The sequence below is a fragment of the Pseudopipra pipra genome, chromosome 4 (genome assembly GCF_036250125.1).
Source record: "Pseudopipra pipra isolate bDixPip1 chromosome 4, bDixPip1.hap1, whole genome shotgun sequence".
Lineage (NCBI taxonomy): Eukaryota > Metazoa > Chordata > Aves > Passeriformes > Pipridae > Pseudopipra > Pseudopipra pipra.
The window spans coordinates 48,318,845-48,333,985 of NC_087552.1; the positions used below are offsets into that span (position 1 = coordinate 48,318,845).

Below are 15,141 nucleotides of genomic sequence, written 5' to 3' on the forward strand. Positions count from 1 at the left end.
GACATCCCTCTGTCCCCCAGTTATGGGTTATCTGATTCCTACCAGAGTGAATAGTGGCAGCTGAGGTCTCTCCCGGGTCTGTCCCCTGCAGCTTGCTGGTCAGCTCTGCAGAACTCATAGGAACTCAACATCTTGGAGACTCTGGTGGAGCTATCATGTTGGGTGGCTGGTTTGTATTGATCGTAGAGTTTATGAGTTATGAGGGAATGAGGGTAACTTGCAGAAAGAAAAGCACAGCGACTGCATAATCCTTATTTCCATAGATAACTAACTCTAAGAGGAATATTAAATACAGAACTGAACACTGCTTGTCTTGGGCACTGAGTGAGGAAAAACTGCACTTCACACTTTGTGGGAGGAAAAAAAGGATAGAAAGGAGAAGGGAAAATAAAAAAAGGAACCCCCAACACATTCTAATGTAAATTTGCCTAAATTTCTAACTGTTGAATGTTGCACATGGAAACCCTACAATACGTATACTGCAAGTTAGGGTATGCTCAACTTCCACTCCTGTTACACTGACTTGCACTGCCTAGTGCTAAGTTCAGGTTGAGCTGGTTGTACCAGCCTTTTGAGATGTGTCAGGGCAAACCATTGCACCATTCCTCTTTTCCAAATTTTTTAGCATGAAACATTCACTTTGAAACAAAACGAAATCTGGTGATTAAAGCAACTGTCTCAACAACAGAGCCTGTGTGCAATAATCATATGCCACTAGTACCTCTCAACCCTTGAAAGGTACATACAAAACCGTTGATTACTATAAGACATAACTTCATTTTCCTTTTATTTTTTATTTTTAAGAAATTGTTGAATACTGCAGTGAAGAGACTCCTTATTGTGTATCTTCTAGAAACAGAGGGAAATACCAGTTTATTCACTGAGGTGCGTGTTTCCACAGAGTTACACTGTGGAACAGTGTACACATACACATACACTCTGCCAATTGTATCTTTACAGTTTTAAAATATCTTTGAGTTTTCCAGTATCCCTAAGTCTTAATTTCAAAGACTGTCATGCTTTTTCTCACCCAGCAAAGCTTTGTTTTCCCAGGCTGCTGCAGGCCTGTTAAGTCCCCCCTCTTACATAATGGGATGACACTGCTGAGAGGGTGGGCAGGACTTCTTGTGTAAATAAGCTCCCAGAGCTTCGAGGTTGGAAAAGACCCATTGTGATTATAGAAGCAAGCTAGACACAGGTGAACTGAAGCAGAAGAACGATAGTTTCCAGAGACCACCTCAGCAGATTTTAGGGAAAGAGGGTGCAACCCATTCAGCCAGACCCTCCATGAGTTTGCCTGGGAGGAATCACAAGGACTTCAAGCCTTTTGCCCTCTGGTCTCCCCAGGCTGGCAAGTGAGGGGACTGCCACTTCGGTAAACAACATCCCCAGATGCTCATGGGATCTGGGCTGCTGACCTCTGTACTCAGCTAAGGTAGTGAGATGGAACAGTGAGATTTTGTATTTGTTTTTTTAAGACCAGGCTAGGAACATTGGTCCTGCTTTTTCTTTCCCTTCCTGTCACACTGTGGTTGTGCTGGACACTGCCTCTGCCCCAAGCCCCAAAGCTGGTCCAGGCTGTGGGGCAGTGCCCACACCAGGCCCTCTCTATCCTGCCCCAGCCCTGTTCGTGCACCTGGCCTCTCCTCCAAGACAGGCAAGCAGTGCAAGTGTCAGTGCGGTGCGGCTGCATCTCTCTCCAGCATTCAGGGTGCTTGCAGGCAAGTCAAATTGGAGATTTACCTCTGAGCTGAAGCTCTGAAGTTAGGGATCAAACAGGAGAAATGTAGGGATTGTTGACAGAATTATTTACCAAAAAGTTTTTGCCACCGTTTTGGAGGTTGAAGTCAAAAGTGTAGATTGCATTAGAGGGATTGTGTTTCCACCCAAGGAAAAGAAGTGACCAGAGAATAACATAGCATGCAAAAGGCACTTCTGATTTGCTCATATGCTGTCTACCAGTATGGCAGGAATTAGAAAAAAAGTTATAAAGAGGCTTATTTGGGACTGACTAGCTCCAGCTCCATCCTGCTCTGCACCAGCCATGTTCTAGGAGCTCGGGATGGGTCGTCCAAGGCAGAGGTAGGATGGGGCCTGTGGTTAGGTGCTGCAAGAGTGGGTTTCTCCTCAGATCTGTTCCCTAAGTCTGGGCAAGCACTTGAATGAGATCAACACCGAAAACACTGGACACTGTCTTGGTGCCTGAGACAAAAAAAAAAAAAAAAAAAATCAATTATTTCTGTGTATCATCGCCCTGGAATAACATAAGCAGAGCTTCAGTCTGGCGAAGGGCCGATGTACGCAGGCAACCTCCTCGGAGGGGGAAGAGCTGGGTGGTGCTGAATGGAGCAACCGGGCCGGGCAGCATCGCCACGGCGGGACACGGGGCGGTGCGGGGAATCCTGGCGCGCAGCCCCTCGCTCCAGTCCCACTGCCAGGATCGGCGGTCCTGGGCCAGTGGCAGGCGGGTGTCCCTGACGCTGTGTTGCCGAGCGAGCAGACGGGAGAAAGCTGTCAGTCGCCAGGAGGGCATGCGTTGGCTCTGGCTGTGAAGGAACACAAAGCTGCTGGGCTCAGAGGACAAGGCTGCATTTGCATTCCGGCTGGAGTGGAGTCCCCCCCCCCCCTTCTCTACCTCGCAGCCGGCCCGAGTCGCAGGGGAAGAGAAAACATATTCCTGTTAGTAGCCGATGGCTTTTATTTTTGCTCTTTACGGAGATCTGACACATATACAGCGATGCTTTCACCGTACAAAGAACTGTGAAGAAACGCACCTTGCCCCAGCCAGTCCCCTTCGCTGCTGGGACTGGGCTGGTGCTTGGAGGTGGAGGTGGGTGTGGGGGGATAAGAAGAAAAAATTAAATTCTCGTCTGATCTCATTTATTTAAATAAATATAAATATAATTTTTATATAAAACTATTCACAGACAAACAGTCGTTCCAAACCCAAACGACCGATCTTTATGTCTTTTCTTATTTTTGTTAAGAAGTCCGCCCAAAAAGTTCTCTACAGGTTTTAGTTTGCTTTTCAGTTTTTGATGCCTCGCTTATCGGTTCCAAATGCGTTTGTTTTTTGCCTTTAAATTGCTTGGGGGCAGATGGAGGAAGGCACCCTGGGCCACGCGAGTCTTGTCCCATGTTACATGTTAGGAAGAGCAGGTGCTCTGTCCTGGGGTTACATAAATAACGTTTTAGTTGAACTCTCACGACTAAAACATTTACATTCCGAAAATATATTTATATATCTCTTTCTATTACTGCAAAGGGATGACAGTTAATCTCCCTGGCGAGGGCCAGGGAGGGCAGGTTAGCGGGCTGCCGTCCCTGGGCAGAGGTGCCAGGTGAGCCGCCGTGCCGCCACCCGGCTCCGGGCTGGGACCCGGCGGCGGCAGCGGAACTCCGAGCCGGGCTCATAACGGGGAGACCTCTTTATCCTCTGTAGCCGATGAGGGGGATAGAGACTCTTCGTCCTCCGACCGGGGGTAGTGCCCCTGGCTGGTGCTGCACTTGCAGCCCCCGTGAGAGTTTCGCTGGGTGCCTTTGCCTTCTTTCTTGTGCTTCACCCTCCTGTTTTGGAACCAGATTTTCACTTGCTTCTCGGACAGGTTCAGGTACGTGGCTATCTCGATCCTCCGCAGCCGGGACAGGTACATGTTGGAGGAGAATTCCCTCTCCAACTCCAAGAGCTGGGTGCTGGTAAAAGCTGTCCTCATACGTTTCCCGTTTTGAATTTGGCTGGATTCGGACCCTCCTGAATGGGAGAGAAGCGCGAACTTCAGCGTGACGGGGAACGGGGAAAGGGGAAGAGGGAGAGAGAGAGAAAGAGAGGGAGAAGGAGAGAGAGAAGGAGAAAAGACATTCTCCCTCAGCTTTCCGACCCGGGGCAGCCGCTTTCCCTCGGGGGACCCCCTTCTCCCACTGCCCCCCCTTCCCCGGCGGCCACAGGGCTCCTACCCATGCCGAGGCAGTGAAACCTCCGGGGGTCGCTGACGCTGTAGGTGGTGGCGGCGCAGGCAGGTGGGTGATGCGTAGGGTGTCCCAGGGCTGCGGCGGCGGGCACGGAGGCGGCGGGCGGCGGGTGCTGCGGCGGGTGGTGAGCGTGGCCGGTCCGCGGGCAGCACTGGGCCTCGCCTGCGGCGGTGGGGAACTGGCTCTTGAGCAGAGGGATGGCCCCGCCGCCGCCGCTGCCGCCACGGGAGGAGTGCAGGTGCGAGGTGACACAGAGCGGGCACACGCAGAAGGCGCCGCTCTTTCGGGACGGGCAGCCCGGGCCCGACACCGACATGACGAGGGGAGAAGGCATGCTGAGAGGGATGAAGAAGTCCTGGCCGTGATGATGCTCAGGCAGGGACGGAGCCGGCCTCGAGGAGTCTTTGATGATTAAGGAGTCGACGTAGAAGGAGCGGGACATTGCGGAGGGCTGCGAGGCCGGGGACGGCTCTCCGAAGTCGAGATTTTCCTGCTTGGCCAAGTTGCCACTGAAGTCCTGGCGAGTCGAGAAGGTGCTTATGTTTGAGAGCTGAACAAAAGGGTCCCTGGAGAGGGCTGGTCTTAAAGTTCCCCCGCCTGGATCCCCTGCGCCGGGGTTTTATATCAACTATTTAAACACGTGATGGCTGAAAGCCTCGCAGATCTAAATCTCCCCGGGTTCCCAGGCCGGCAGGAGAGGCTGCCGGGGGGGGGGTGGGGGGGCAAAGCGGGGTAGGGGGGCGGCAAAGTGTGCGTGTTTGCTCGTTGCCCGATGACTTCACTCCTTCGCCTCCGCCTCAGATAAGTTATAGCAGCAGAGAAAGAGGGGAGGGGGCGGCTGCCCTACGGCCGCGTTACACGTCGCGCTCGCAGGCATATTCCCCTCTCAACAAACCCGGGGTGTTGGGTTTTTCCCGAGAAGAATGCTCCTTTCCTTCTCCAGGAGGGAACAAGAGATGAGAACAGGTGATGCGTTAAAAGATGCGGGTCAACGTCTTCCCACTCACACCCAGTCAAATAACACCCAAGGAGCCGTGGATCCCACGGAAGCCTGGGACCAACACCTTTCTCCAGTCTGGTCCACTCTCTGCACTCAAGACTCCTTCAGGAGGCCCTTTCCGCATCAGAGGAGCCAGGGACACAGATGCAAACATGGGTATAAAGTTAGGGATGGCGCGCGTTAGTGTGTCCGCGCATACCTATGCATGTCGGGTGGGTTGAGTGTTTGGGGTTTTTTTTTTCCCCTCGCCCTTTTCACCCCGAGTGAATCTTGTCAAATTGGCAATTACTGCAACGGACAAAGCCTTCAAATATCTGGACACTTCTCAGCCAAATGGTATCAAAACGGAAAACTTCCAAATGAACTTCCCCGCCCGCTCCAGGACCGCAGTGCGCAGCGCTAATGAAAAGCGAACATGTCAGGGAGGGATTCTTTGATCTCCACCAAGTTTGCTGAAGCAATCACTCAAAGTAAAATTGGATAAACAGCTAAATACGGTCGGTGGCTCCGAAGCATTTCAGAGTGCATTAAAAAGCCAAGGTATTCGCAGATTTTCCAATGACCTGTTTTATGGGAGTTTAAGAAGACACTTGTCATTAATAGAAGGGCGATCGTATTCTTCTTTGGCAGATGCGAAGCGCCCGTTAAAACCGAGTGCGAATCCCATCCCACTTGATACGGGAAAGGGAAGCGACAATTGTGCTCTAAAGCAGAAAACACAGACTACGCCTGATTACCAGGCTGAGCATAGTCTCGGGAGTGCAGCAATAGCCGAAACGTGTTCAGAAGCCGTTGTCGTGAGCAAGGGCCGGATCGGACCACGGACATCCTATCAGCCCTCCCGCACACCCACTCTCTCGCTGTTAAAACCCAGCAAAATAAAACTGCCTTCTTGGTGGAGCCGGCATTTCGGCGCTCGAGACCAGGGAGGCTCGGCTGTGCAACTCGAGCCTTGCTAAGAGAAGGGCCAGGTCTCGCCCTACTGTGCTGTCCCGTCCCCAACCTGCCACGGGACAGTGCCACTGTGCGGGTCCCTCTGAGCAGGGGCCGGCTGTCCCCCAGCCCTGCTCGCCTTCCCCCCCCGCACCTCCCCGAGCACGCACGATGCAACAGCGTTTTTAGGGACACTCCGCACTCAGCAATCTGAGGATTTATGGATGGCAATTAAAGTTTTATGAATTGCAGCTGAGGCTGGTTATGAAGCTATTTGAATGTGATTAGAATTCAATTAGAAAGTGTTTACCGGCCGGCGGGGGCTCCGGAGTGTAAACAGGCAGTTATTCCAGCAATGCGCTAATCCCGCGTCTTGTGACAACAATTAGGGGCTCGCGGGGTTTAGGCCGGTCGGCTCCGACCTCACCTACTTTTCCCCAAACCGCTGTCGAGGGCCCAGCCGAGGCCCCGGAGCCGTCAGACCCCAGAGCTCCAGGGACTGCTGTCCGTGCCGCCGCCGAGGCCCTGGGATCGGCGGCCCCGGGATACACGGGGGCTCTGCCTCCTGAGCTCCGGTGGGGCCGGTGAGATGCTAGTCACGGTCACCGTGGACAGGCAGGGGACTCCTTTGTCTGGCTCCTCCCGTTTGAAACACAACTTACCTGGAGAAGATTTGAGTTAATATCTGCATTTTATTTTATTTTATTTTTATTCATGTATTACTTTCCTTTATGAGAGGCTATTCTGGAAAATGATAATAATAACAACAATAATAATATAAGCCCAAATGTCAGTGGAAAAAGCTGTCTGCAGTGATGGAGTGGATCTGGGGAAGGGGCTGTCGTAAGGGATGGCAGACAGAGTAAGAGTCAGATCAAAATTGCAATTTGTAATTGTTATAATAAACCAAGTGCAGTGATAAAAGAGAGAGCGAGAGAGGGGAAAACACTAAGAAAAACCTACCCCTGAAAGCTAGAGCAAGAAAAGAAGTCATTTGAAAGTAAAGACATCCCAAACCAGGCGGAATGATGCAAGGCGTGCGCCCACATCACATCGGCCTCGTTACAATTTTATTTTTCAATAATTCTGTCCGATAAAATTTCATTGTCCATTAAGTAATCCCCGAAATGAGAGCTCTTATGAGCCTATAATGAGCTCTAATTGCTACGACTGGGAGAGCCACGTGGAAGGATTTAGAAGGTATTAAGCAGTTGGGTACAGAGCACAGGCTGTTACCTAGCCATTACTTTCATAATTCAAGGAGAAAATTAGTCCTTTTAAGGGAAAATCCTTTGATTCCCTTCATTCTGCTCGGGGTGACAGAGTATAGCTTTGTCTGCCTTTAGTTCAAGACAGTGTAACAAATGAGAATGTAACGAAATTGCCCCCTTTTGAAAGTGGAGCAGTTCAAAAAGAACATCAGAGCCGCTCCCCTGGTCCGCCGAGCGCAGGACTGGGTGCTGGTCCCTCTTTTCTTCCAGATGTCTCTAACACCTTTATGTAGAAGAGATTCACGGCTTAAATGACAAAGCAACTCTTTCCCTTCCCTCCCCCAACCCCCGCAGCTCTCGGCAGAAGAAAAAGCCATGTCCGCTCGGCGAAAGCAACGGCTTTTAGGCGCGCATCTCCCCTGACTTCACGGGAGGAGCTGCTTCCGTGGAAAGCGCCGCAGCCCGGGGACAAGTTTCGACCAGGAAAAAAAAAAGGCCAAAACAGCAACCCCAAAACAACCCCCACAGAGTAGCCGTGGTCGCAAACAGTGCTTGGCAGGATGCACCCCGGGCTGGGGCAGTTTCCGTACGGGAAAGCCCCGCTCAAAATAAAGCCGTGCGTGGGTAAACGAGGGGCCGCGGGCTCCTGCTCTATAATCGCGTTTATTCGCTACTCTAACATTGATTTCCTATTACTTTCCAAAGTGATAAGCGATCTTGACGCCGGCTGTTCTGAAGTGAACGCAAGCAAAAGACAGGACTTGCCCCCAGCTCCCATTAAGGAGGTCATTATAAAAGCGTGAACAAGTCTATTAATGTTTTATTGAAAGCGCATCGTTAACTTGTATCCATCCTTTTCTAAAAGTGGTATTGTGATATTGCTGTCTGTGGCACATCTTACCCAATATAGCCCGAGATTTCTCCATTATCTGTAACCAAGCAACACTTTCTGAATACCAAAAATTGAAAAGAACCGCTTAGTCTTCAAGAAAGTCCTCAATAATAGTGGAAAAGAACAAAGATCCAGGAGACAACAAAATGCCACAGGGGTGACTTTTCATGAGCAATTATCTCTCATTAATCAGAAGAACAGCTGCAATATTAATTTTCTCTCTTTCTTCCTCTCTTTTCACAGTCCCCAACATTTGAATAATCATAAATTTTGATTTCATGGAGCAGCAACATTGCCAGAGACTTCGAGACACAAGCTACCTAGGCAGGGCGCACGCTTTGCACATAGCTCTTATTTTAAGGCTGCCAAAGAATAAAGCGAAGAAAAGAAAAGAGGGGAAAAGTTTGGTCTGAGTTGCTTTCCCCCCTCCCTTTGCCTCGGAGCACGGATTAAACCAGCAGCCCCTTCCCTCCACCCCTGCCGCTTTCACTCAGGGAAAGTAACGGGCGAAAGTACCGAGTGTCTGCGCCAGCTTCAAGCGTGGGAGTTTCAACAACCTCGCTGTCCATTTAACTTCCAAACATGAAGCCAAGCGTTGTAGATCTGTCCAAAGAGACAATCTTTGGGCGTAACACGCATTGTGAGACATCAAAAGGCCCTGGCGTTATGCGCACTGAGAAGCGCATTCAGCACGAAGGGTGCAATGCCTGTCTTTTCAGGGGCTCAGCCGCGGATTGTTTAACAAGTGACGTCGCCGCGGCAAGAAAACCACGCTCCTCCAAAGATAAGGATGTAACATTAAATCTCGCTTTTTTGGATTTCAAAGAATCTCATTAAGGGCAGGGGCTGGCGGCTGCCGCGCCGGGGATGGGAGTCGTGCCCCGCGGATGTGAGCGTGCAGTGCCGCCTGCCCAGCTCCTCGCTGCCTGGGGAAACAGAGCAGAGCCGAGGCCGAGACCCCACCACCCCTCAAGCTCTGCCCATCTCCGGGCACCAGCCTTTCTCTCCTCGGCCTCCGGAAGGCAGGGACGTGGAGCCTCCCCCCAGAGACCGGCTCGCAGCCCGGCAGCGGCCAGTGGGCTCACCCAAGAGTTTGAGGGCTGACTGCGGGCTGAGGAGCGTGGAGACCACTTCTTGCCCTTTACTGCAGATGCAGATGCCCTGTGCCCTTCCCTTCCGTGGGAGATTTCCTTTGCTTCCATCCTCTGTCATAAATTATCCCACCTCGACTTGGCACAGCAGCCCCACCCCGACTCCGGGAAATCAGGCCATATCCGAGGAAATGAAGAGATGCCCCTGCAGTCAGGAAGGACAGGCCCCTGGCTGCCCTTCCCGGGACTGCCGAACCCCTCTTGCCCCAGTGCCCTCCAGCACCTCGTGGAGCAGGGGTGGTGGAGAGTGGTGGAACATGGAGCTCCAGCTGGAGCGGGAGTGACCACTTCTCTCTAGGAAGAAACCTGCTCCCTCCTTCACCCCCTTCACACCCCTTGGAGAGATGCTGCTGCTACCACTCCACATTGTTGCTGCCTTACACAAAGTTACTCTTCCACCCCATTAGCAGGAAATTTCTATATGAGTCCTTCAGGGCAACTATGATCACTTGCATTTGAGTGAGTGCTTCAAAAAAGCTCCAGCCGCAGCCTTCTGCCTCTCTCCCTTTACAGCCCAAATCCATGCCTTTTGTTTTCACCTATAGGCCTACAGTGACAACTATCTTTCACATAATGACCAGCCAGCAGGCCTAATTCTGCTATCCTTTTTATCTAGAGTGGGAACTTTCATTATTTACTTTGTGAGGTTCTCCCTAAGTCAATCAGGTCTGCACTTAAATACAGGTGTGTAAGCCTTAATTCTCTTCCTCTTCAACCCTCTTAAGAAGAGTGTTAGCTCTTGGATATGTTCCCCCTAGTGTCTGGAAGCACTTGTCTGTGCCTTCTTACCACAGTGAAGTCTACAGCGTTGTTTCTGCGCTGTTCTACAAGAGATTGTGTGGAGCAGAAAAAGGAGGAAATACCCAGTGAAATTATTACCACAGTCTGGTCTGATATTTCTCTGAGCCTGGCTTTGCCATGTCCCTACCATTCTTCAGACATGGGGCAACATCAGGCCAGACACTCCAGGTGGTCTGGGCCCTGTTTTCATTAACAAAGAGGTAAAATTGTTAGCTGTTACAAATAATGTGTATGAGGGAAAGCTGTAGTGGTGTATCTTTAAAGGGGGTAAAATTAAACCCCTACAGCAGCCTCAGTGAAGATTTAAGCTGGGAGATGGAAACCCCAAGTTCATGTGAGTTAGAACAAGGATTCAAAATGCTGCTGTGGACTCTAGAACACACCAATCACTTCCAGTTTTGGTTTTACCAAGTGATGTCGCACAAATCAACATGAGAGTGATACTTTGTGGTAATACAGGCCCCAATATAACAAAGAACATGAGATTCTGTGTAATACTAAACATCTTACTCCATTTCTATCCTTGAAATTCAGCCCTCATGCATTTTGATCCTTACGTGTCATGCTTAGGTTAAAGTATTTGGCTTGACAGTGACCAAAAAGCAGTCTTTTGAATTTGCTACCAGAGGAAGTGCCACTTTTTCTAAAGCCAGATTAACAGGTACAGACATTAAATGTTGCTTATGAGAAAAAATGAAGATGCCATCAAACGTATAATCATATTGTAGGAGCTAACTATTTCACAGCCAGAAAATCATATGAGTTTTGAGTTCAATTCATGCAACCTAAAAATTAAAATGGTTATAATTTCTTCCTTTTTCCTGTAATGAAAGTATGGAGGTAGGATAGTTCAAGAACTGTAGAGTGATGAAGGAATTATCTAAAGAGAGATGATATCAATCCTGAAGACTCAGAAAGCAGAAAGGAATACAGTTATGATGGAGCTCCTCAAGGATAGTCTAAGAAGTAGTTGAACTACTTTGTTTAATTTGATTTCTTGCCACAGTCAATAGGACTTCACTATTCATAGGAAAGAACTGAAGTCAGTACCTGTGAAGACTGGAGTGCCATACTGGAAGAACTGCAATGACGAAACCAATATAAGCTGGGAGCTCCCTGGCTGAACTTGACATTGTGACTGAGGAACCTGGACACATTAATCCATATTTATGATACATGACGATGGTATGGTCAAGTGACAGTTATCACAGAGCATAATAGGCAAGGGCATTTCACTAAGGAGATAGAAATACTGTGCATATGGACTCTGAAAGATGCCAACCATGCATGAGGAAACCCATGTAGCTGGTCAAAGTCCATGACACTGTGCATGGAGAAACCTTGTCTGGGGTAGCAGACACTTTTCCATGTCCATCTCAGAAAAGACTAACTCATGTCCAATGAACAGCTTTAGGATTACAGTATCAGAGCAACATGGAACCTTATGAGAAGAGAAGACTCGGAGGGAGGGGACATGATTGTTGCTTGTACCAGTGAGGTAAATATCCACAAGAGAGAGGAGCTACTCCGTGTAAAAAAGGGTATCACCACAAGAACAAGTGGATATACTCTGGTTGTGTAGAAATTTAGCCTGGAAAAAAAGCAAAAAGACCCTTCTAAGTATGAGAGAAATTAAGTTCTGGAATTCATGATGGGATTTAACAATGTGAATATGAAACACAAATAGTTTAAAGAGAAAACGTGACACATTTCTGACTGTTATATAACAGTGCCTGAAGTTACAGGATTTTTTTCTGGAGACACACACAAACACTGCTTAATATCCATTTTGACATAGTACTGACTTAATTTTTAATTGTTGATTTTTTGAGGGAATGTGTTTTCAAAGAAATATGCTGGATTTTTATTCCTGAAAACTAAGGTTCACAGAGCATCTAGAGTACATCTGGAAGCAGCACTCTACTGCACCCTCCCTGTCCTCTATCTAATACCTTGCATATTCATAACATGATTAGTGTTCTGGATACTGCCTCTGTTCCAACAGGAACTGTTGTTTTGTTTGTGGTTTTTTCTCCCTTTTTATATTTGATGTTAAGAACTGTAAAAAAAGCCATATGTACCAAAATGGTCAGATTTTTCGTGTGTCAGAATAAACATCTGTCTGATTTTGATACAATCTATAAACCTGTACAAGAAATAAATCTATCCTCTTATTTCTCCAGTTCTCTGTGCACAATATAATCTTAGCTTTGCCCAAGCAGCTGTTATGTGAAAACAAATCTCTAATGCCTGTAGCTGGAAGCAGCCCTTTATCACATTCATCCTTTTATATGTATTTGTATCATCAATTTAATATAAAGAAACAAACCCAAAAGTTTCAGGAAGCAGAGTCTCAGTGAAGTACAGGCTAGAGGTAACCCACCTCTTGCTTTCCTATGAAGAAAGTAACATTTTGAAGAAGAGCACAATATGAGCATGTCAAAATGAATCTAAAATAAAGGCTTTTATTAAAACAATGTATAAAAAAAGTTTTGCATAGCCTGCCTCTTCTTATTTATCATGAATACATTGTCCAAGCTTGTATTTGAAGCTTTCGCTTTGAAAAATCAGGAACAAAGTAATTTCACGTTTTATGATCTTGTGTAAGTATATTAGTTTGAAGCTTATTTAGTCTGCTGTAATGTTGAGGCTTTGCCAAAATCTAATGGAAAGAGAATGATGGAAAGTCTTGAAAATTATTTTATAAAATTTAGAGCTCAACTCTAGGAAAAAAACCAGAACAACACTAAAACAAATTAAAAAAAAATAACCTAAAACAGGATGGAGCCTCTGAAGAAAGAAAAGGTATTGGAACCTAAACTTCCAGAAGATGGTATAAGTCACAATTTTATTGTGCAAACAAAATATAATTACTATTATACATTGACTAGAAAAAAAACCATCAGGCAAAAGGAGCCCAAACTTTGAAGAGCAGTTCAGACACAACTATCTCCACTTCAGCAGTCCAGGTTCTCTCTGTTACACTTCAGCTGAGCCAAAGAACTAATATTCCTATTAAAACACCTATGTGTCTAGAATATAATTAACACTACAGTGTTTAAGAGGTATGACTGTCTGCACTCTCAGACATACTAAGACAGACTTGTTACAAGCCAGAAGGTAAATATTTGGGTAAAATATTATTTTTAGTTCAGAGACATAAGAATAAGTCTGCAGTTATTCTGAATGGTGCAGTGGGAGTAGAATTTGGCATGGTGTTTTCAAAGGTTAGTTAAACAAAATATGACCTTCTTCAGGCTAGGGGAACAAAAGAGGTCAGCTCATTCTCCAGAGCTACAAAAGGTCTTTCAAGGATATTTCAAAGAAATAAAAATAAAAGCCATGATCACACTTCCTAGATGTACACACAGAAACAACACTTGTGTGTTAAGGTATTACCCAGTGGAAAAAAAACCCTGGGAGCTTCCCAATCAATGAAGAGTCCTGCCAGTAATTTACCCACCATGGAAAAGAGTTACAGATTCAAACAATCAATTTTGTCCAAGGTCCCAAAACAAGAAAATTGTGGAACTAGGATTTGACCCAAAATCTTGGATTTTTCAGCATCTTGCAGTATATAACAGTGCTTCATAAGGCACCTTGAAGAACTGCAAAGAGTCTGCTGAATCTGATTTTACTTTAATAACTCCTTGGGCAAAGGAAGCATAACACAGCTTCCCTATTCCTTTCTGGGTATGGATTTACATAGGTTATTCTCCTGCTTGCAAAGACATTCTGGTACAAGCTGGCCATTGTGTACAAACAGATCAGGTACCCAAACTTCAGTTCTCTGCTGCAGGTTGGAATTGATACTCTAGTCTCTTTGAGGGGAGGAAACAACTCTACTCATATGTCTCTAACTAGCTGCAATGAATCTGATCATGAAGTGCCTCTGAATCAGGTGTGCAATTCTTTCCTCTGCTGCTGCTTCACATGCACATCAAGAAACTGTACCATTCCTATGGTGACTGGATAAAGCAGAGATTTTCACTTTGCTACATCAGGCCAATGCTTAGGGTGAGACTGCTAGCAGCCAAAAATTAACTCAAAGAAGGAACTGAATCCTGAAGAAAGGCAAGTCCTTTCCAATGTCTCTCTTGTTCTGAAAGGAAAGCAAGTTTATTTTTAGGTTGCTGATTATTCCCCTCTCTCATGCTTTACCACAGAGGTTGGAATTGTTATTTGTTCTTTACCTTCCTTAGGGACTTCATGCTCTAGGACTTAATATATTCTACTATAAGTGAATTTTTCATGCTTTAAACAACTTCTCATAATAAGAACAGCTGTTTTTTCATGCTTTGAGGATCATGCCTCATACTATCAGAGAGAAAAAATATCTACTTAGAAGCAGAAAAGACGCTATTTTAAAAGTGTTCAAAAGGAAATAAAATTGATATGTCTGAAGGAGTCTGGTGCTAGAAATCTCTCTATGCTTATATGCTATAGGAATGAATATGTTAGCTGCCCAAATATTAATGAACATAAGACTGTTTAGTGGAAATCTCAATTGTTCATGTTTTGAAGATTTTAAATTAAAGACATGCTTCCCTTTCTCTTTAGATCAACATTTGTCACAGTAACTAATGAGGAAGTAATTATAATGTAATTGGTCAGAATAATCTGACAGGCAAAGAATTACGTTCTCAGTCCTAAAGGACTACATAGTTCTAGTTTTCCAACAGATTGGGTACATGTGGGTGGCATAGTGGAGGGTATTTGCCTTTAAGCAGGATAAAAACTTTTGCAACTTCTATTCTCAAGAAAATATTGACAGAGGCATTGTCTAATTCTCTAAAATATGTTACATGAAGGCATTTCACCTTAATACAGATTTATAAATCTTATTTTAAAAATTTCATCATATGAAAGCTACTTCTTTTTACAGTGACTTTGAGATTTGCAGTCCAGCCGCAATAGTTAAGTAGTCACTCACTGTTTCTTTAAAATGGTGAGTAAACAGCTTAGTCATTCAGTCATATTTACCAAGAGGAAAACAACTGTCCTCAAGATAAAGATAAACTAAAAGATGAGGCATTGAAAGATGGAAAAACAAAGAAACGAGTTAAAATAAAGACATTAATTTAAAATCCCTGCTGACTTTCAGGGAAGTATGACTCTTCACTTCAATAGCAGCTAGAAGAGGCTTGCATTTGTCATTGGCCATTTTGGTTTGGGGTTTGTATT

At 46.3% G+C, this 15,141-nt stretch overlaps 1 protein-coding gene across 1 annotated transcript; it reads right to left on the bottom strand.

Annotated features, from left to right (window-relative positions):
* Positions 1-2,674: 2,674 nt before the first annotated feature.
* GSX2 (GS homeobox 2) lies at positions 2,675-4,648 on the bottom strand. The gene is made up of 2 exons (XM_064653998.1): positions 3,955-4,648; positions 2,675-3,751 (listed from the first exon to the last, which is right to left on the bottom strand). The coding sequence occupies exons 1-2, from the start codon at positions 4,409-4,411 to the stop codon at positions 3,411-3,413; spliced, it is 798 nt and encodes a 265-aa protein (XP_064510068.1). The 5' UTR covers positions 4,412-4,648; the 3' UTR covers positions 2,675-3,410.
* Between the last annotated feature and the right edge of the window lie 10,493 nt (positions 4,649-15,141).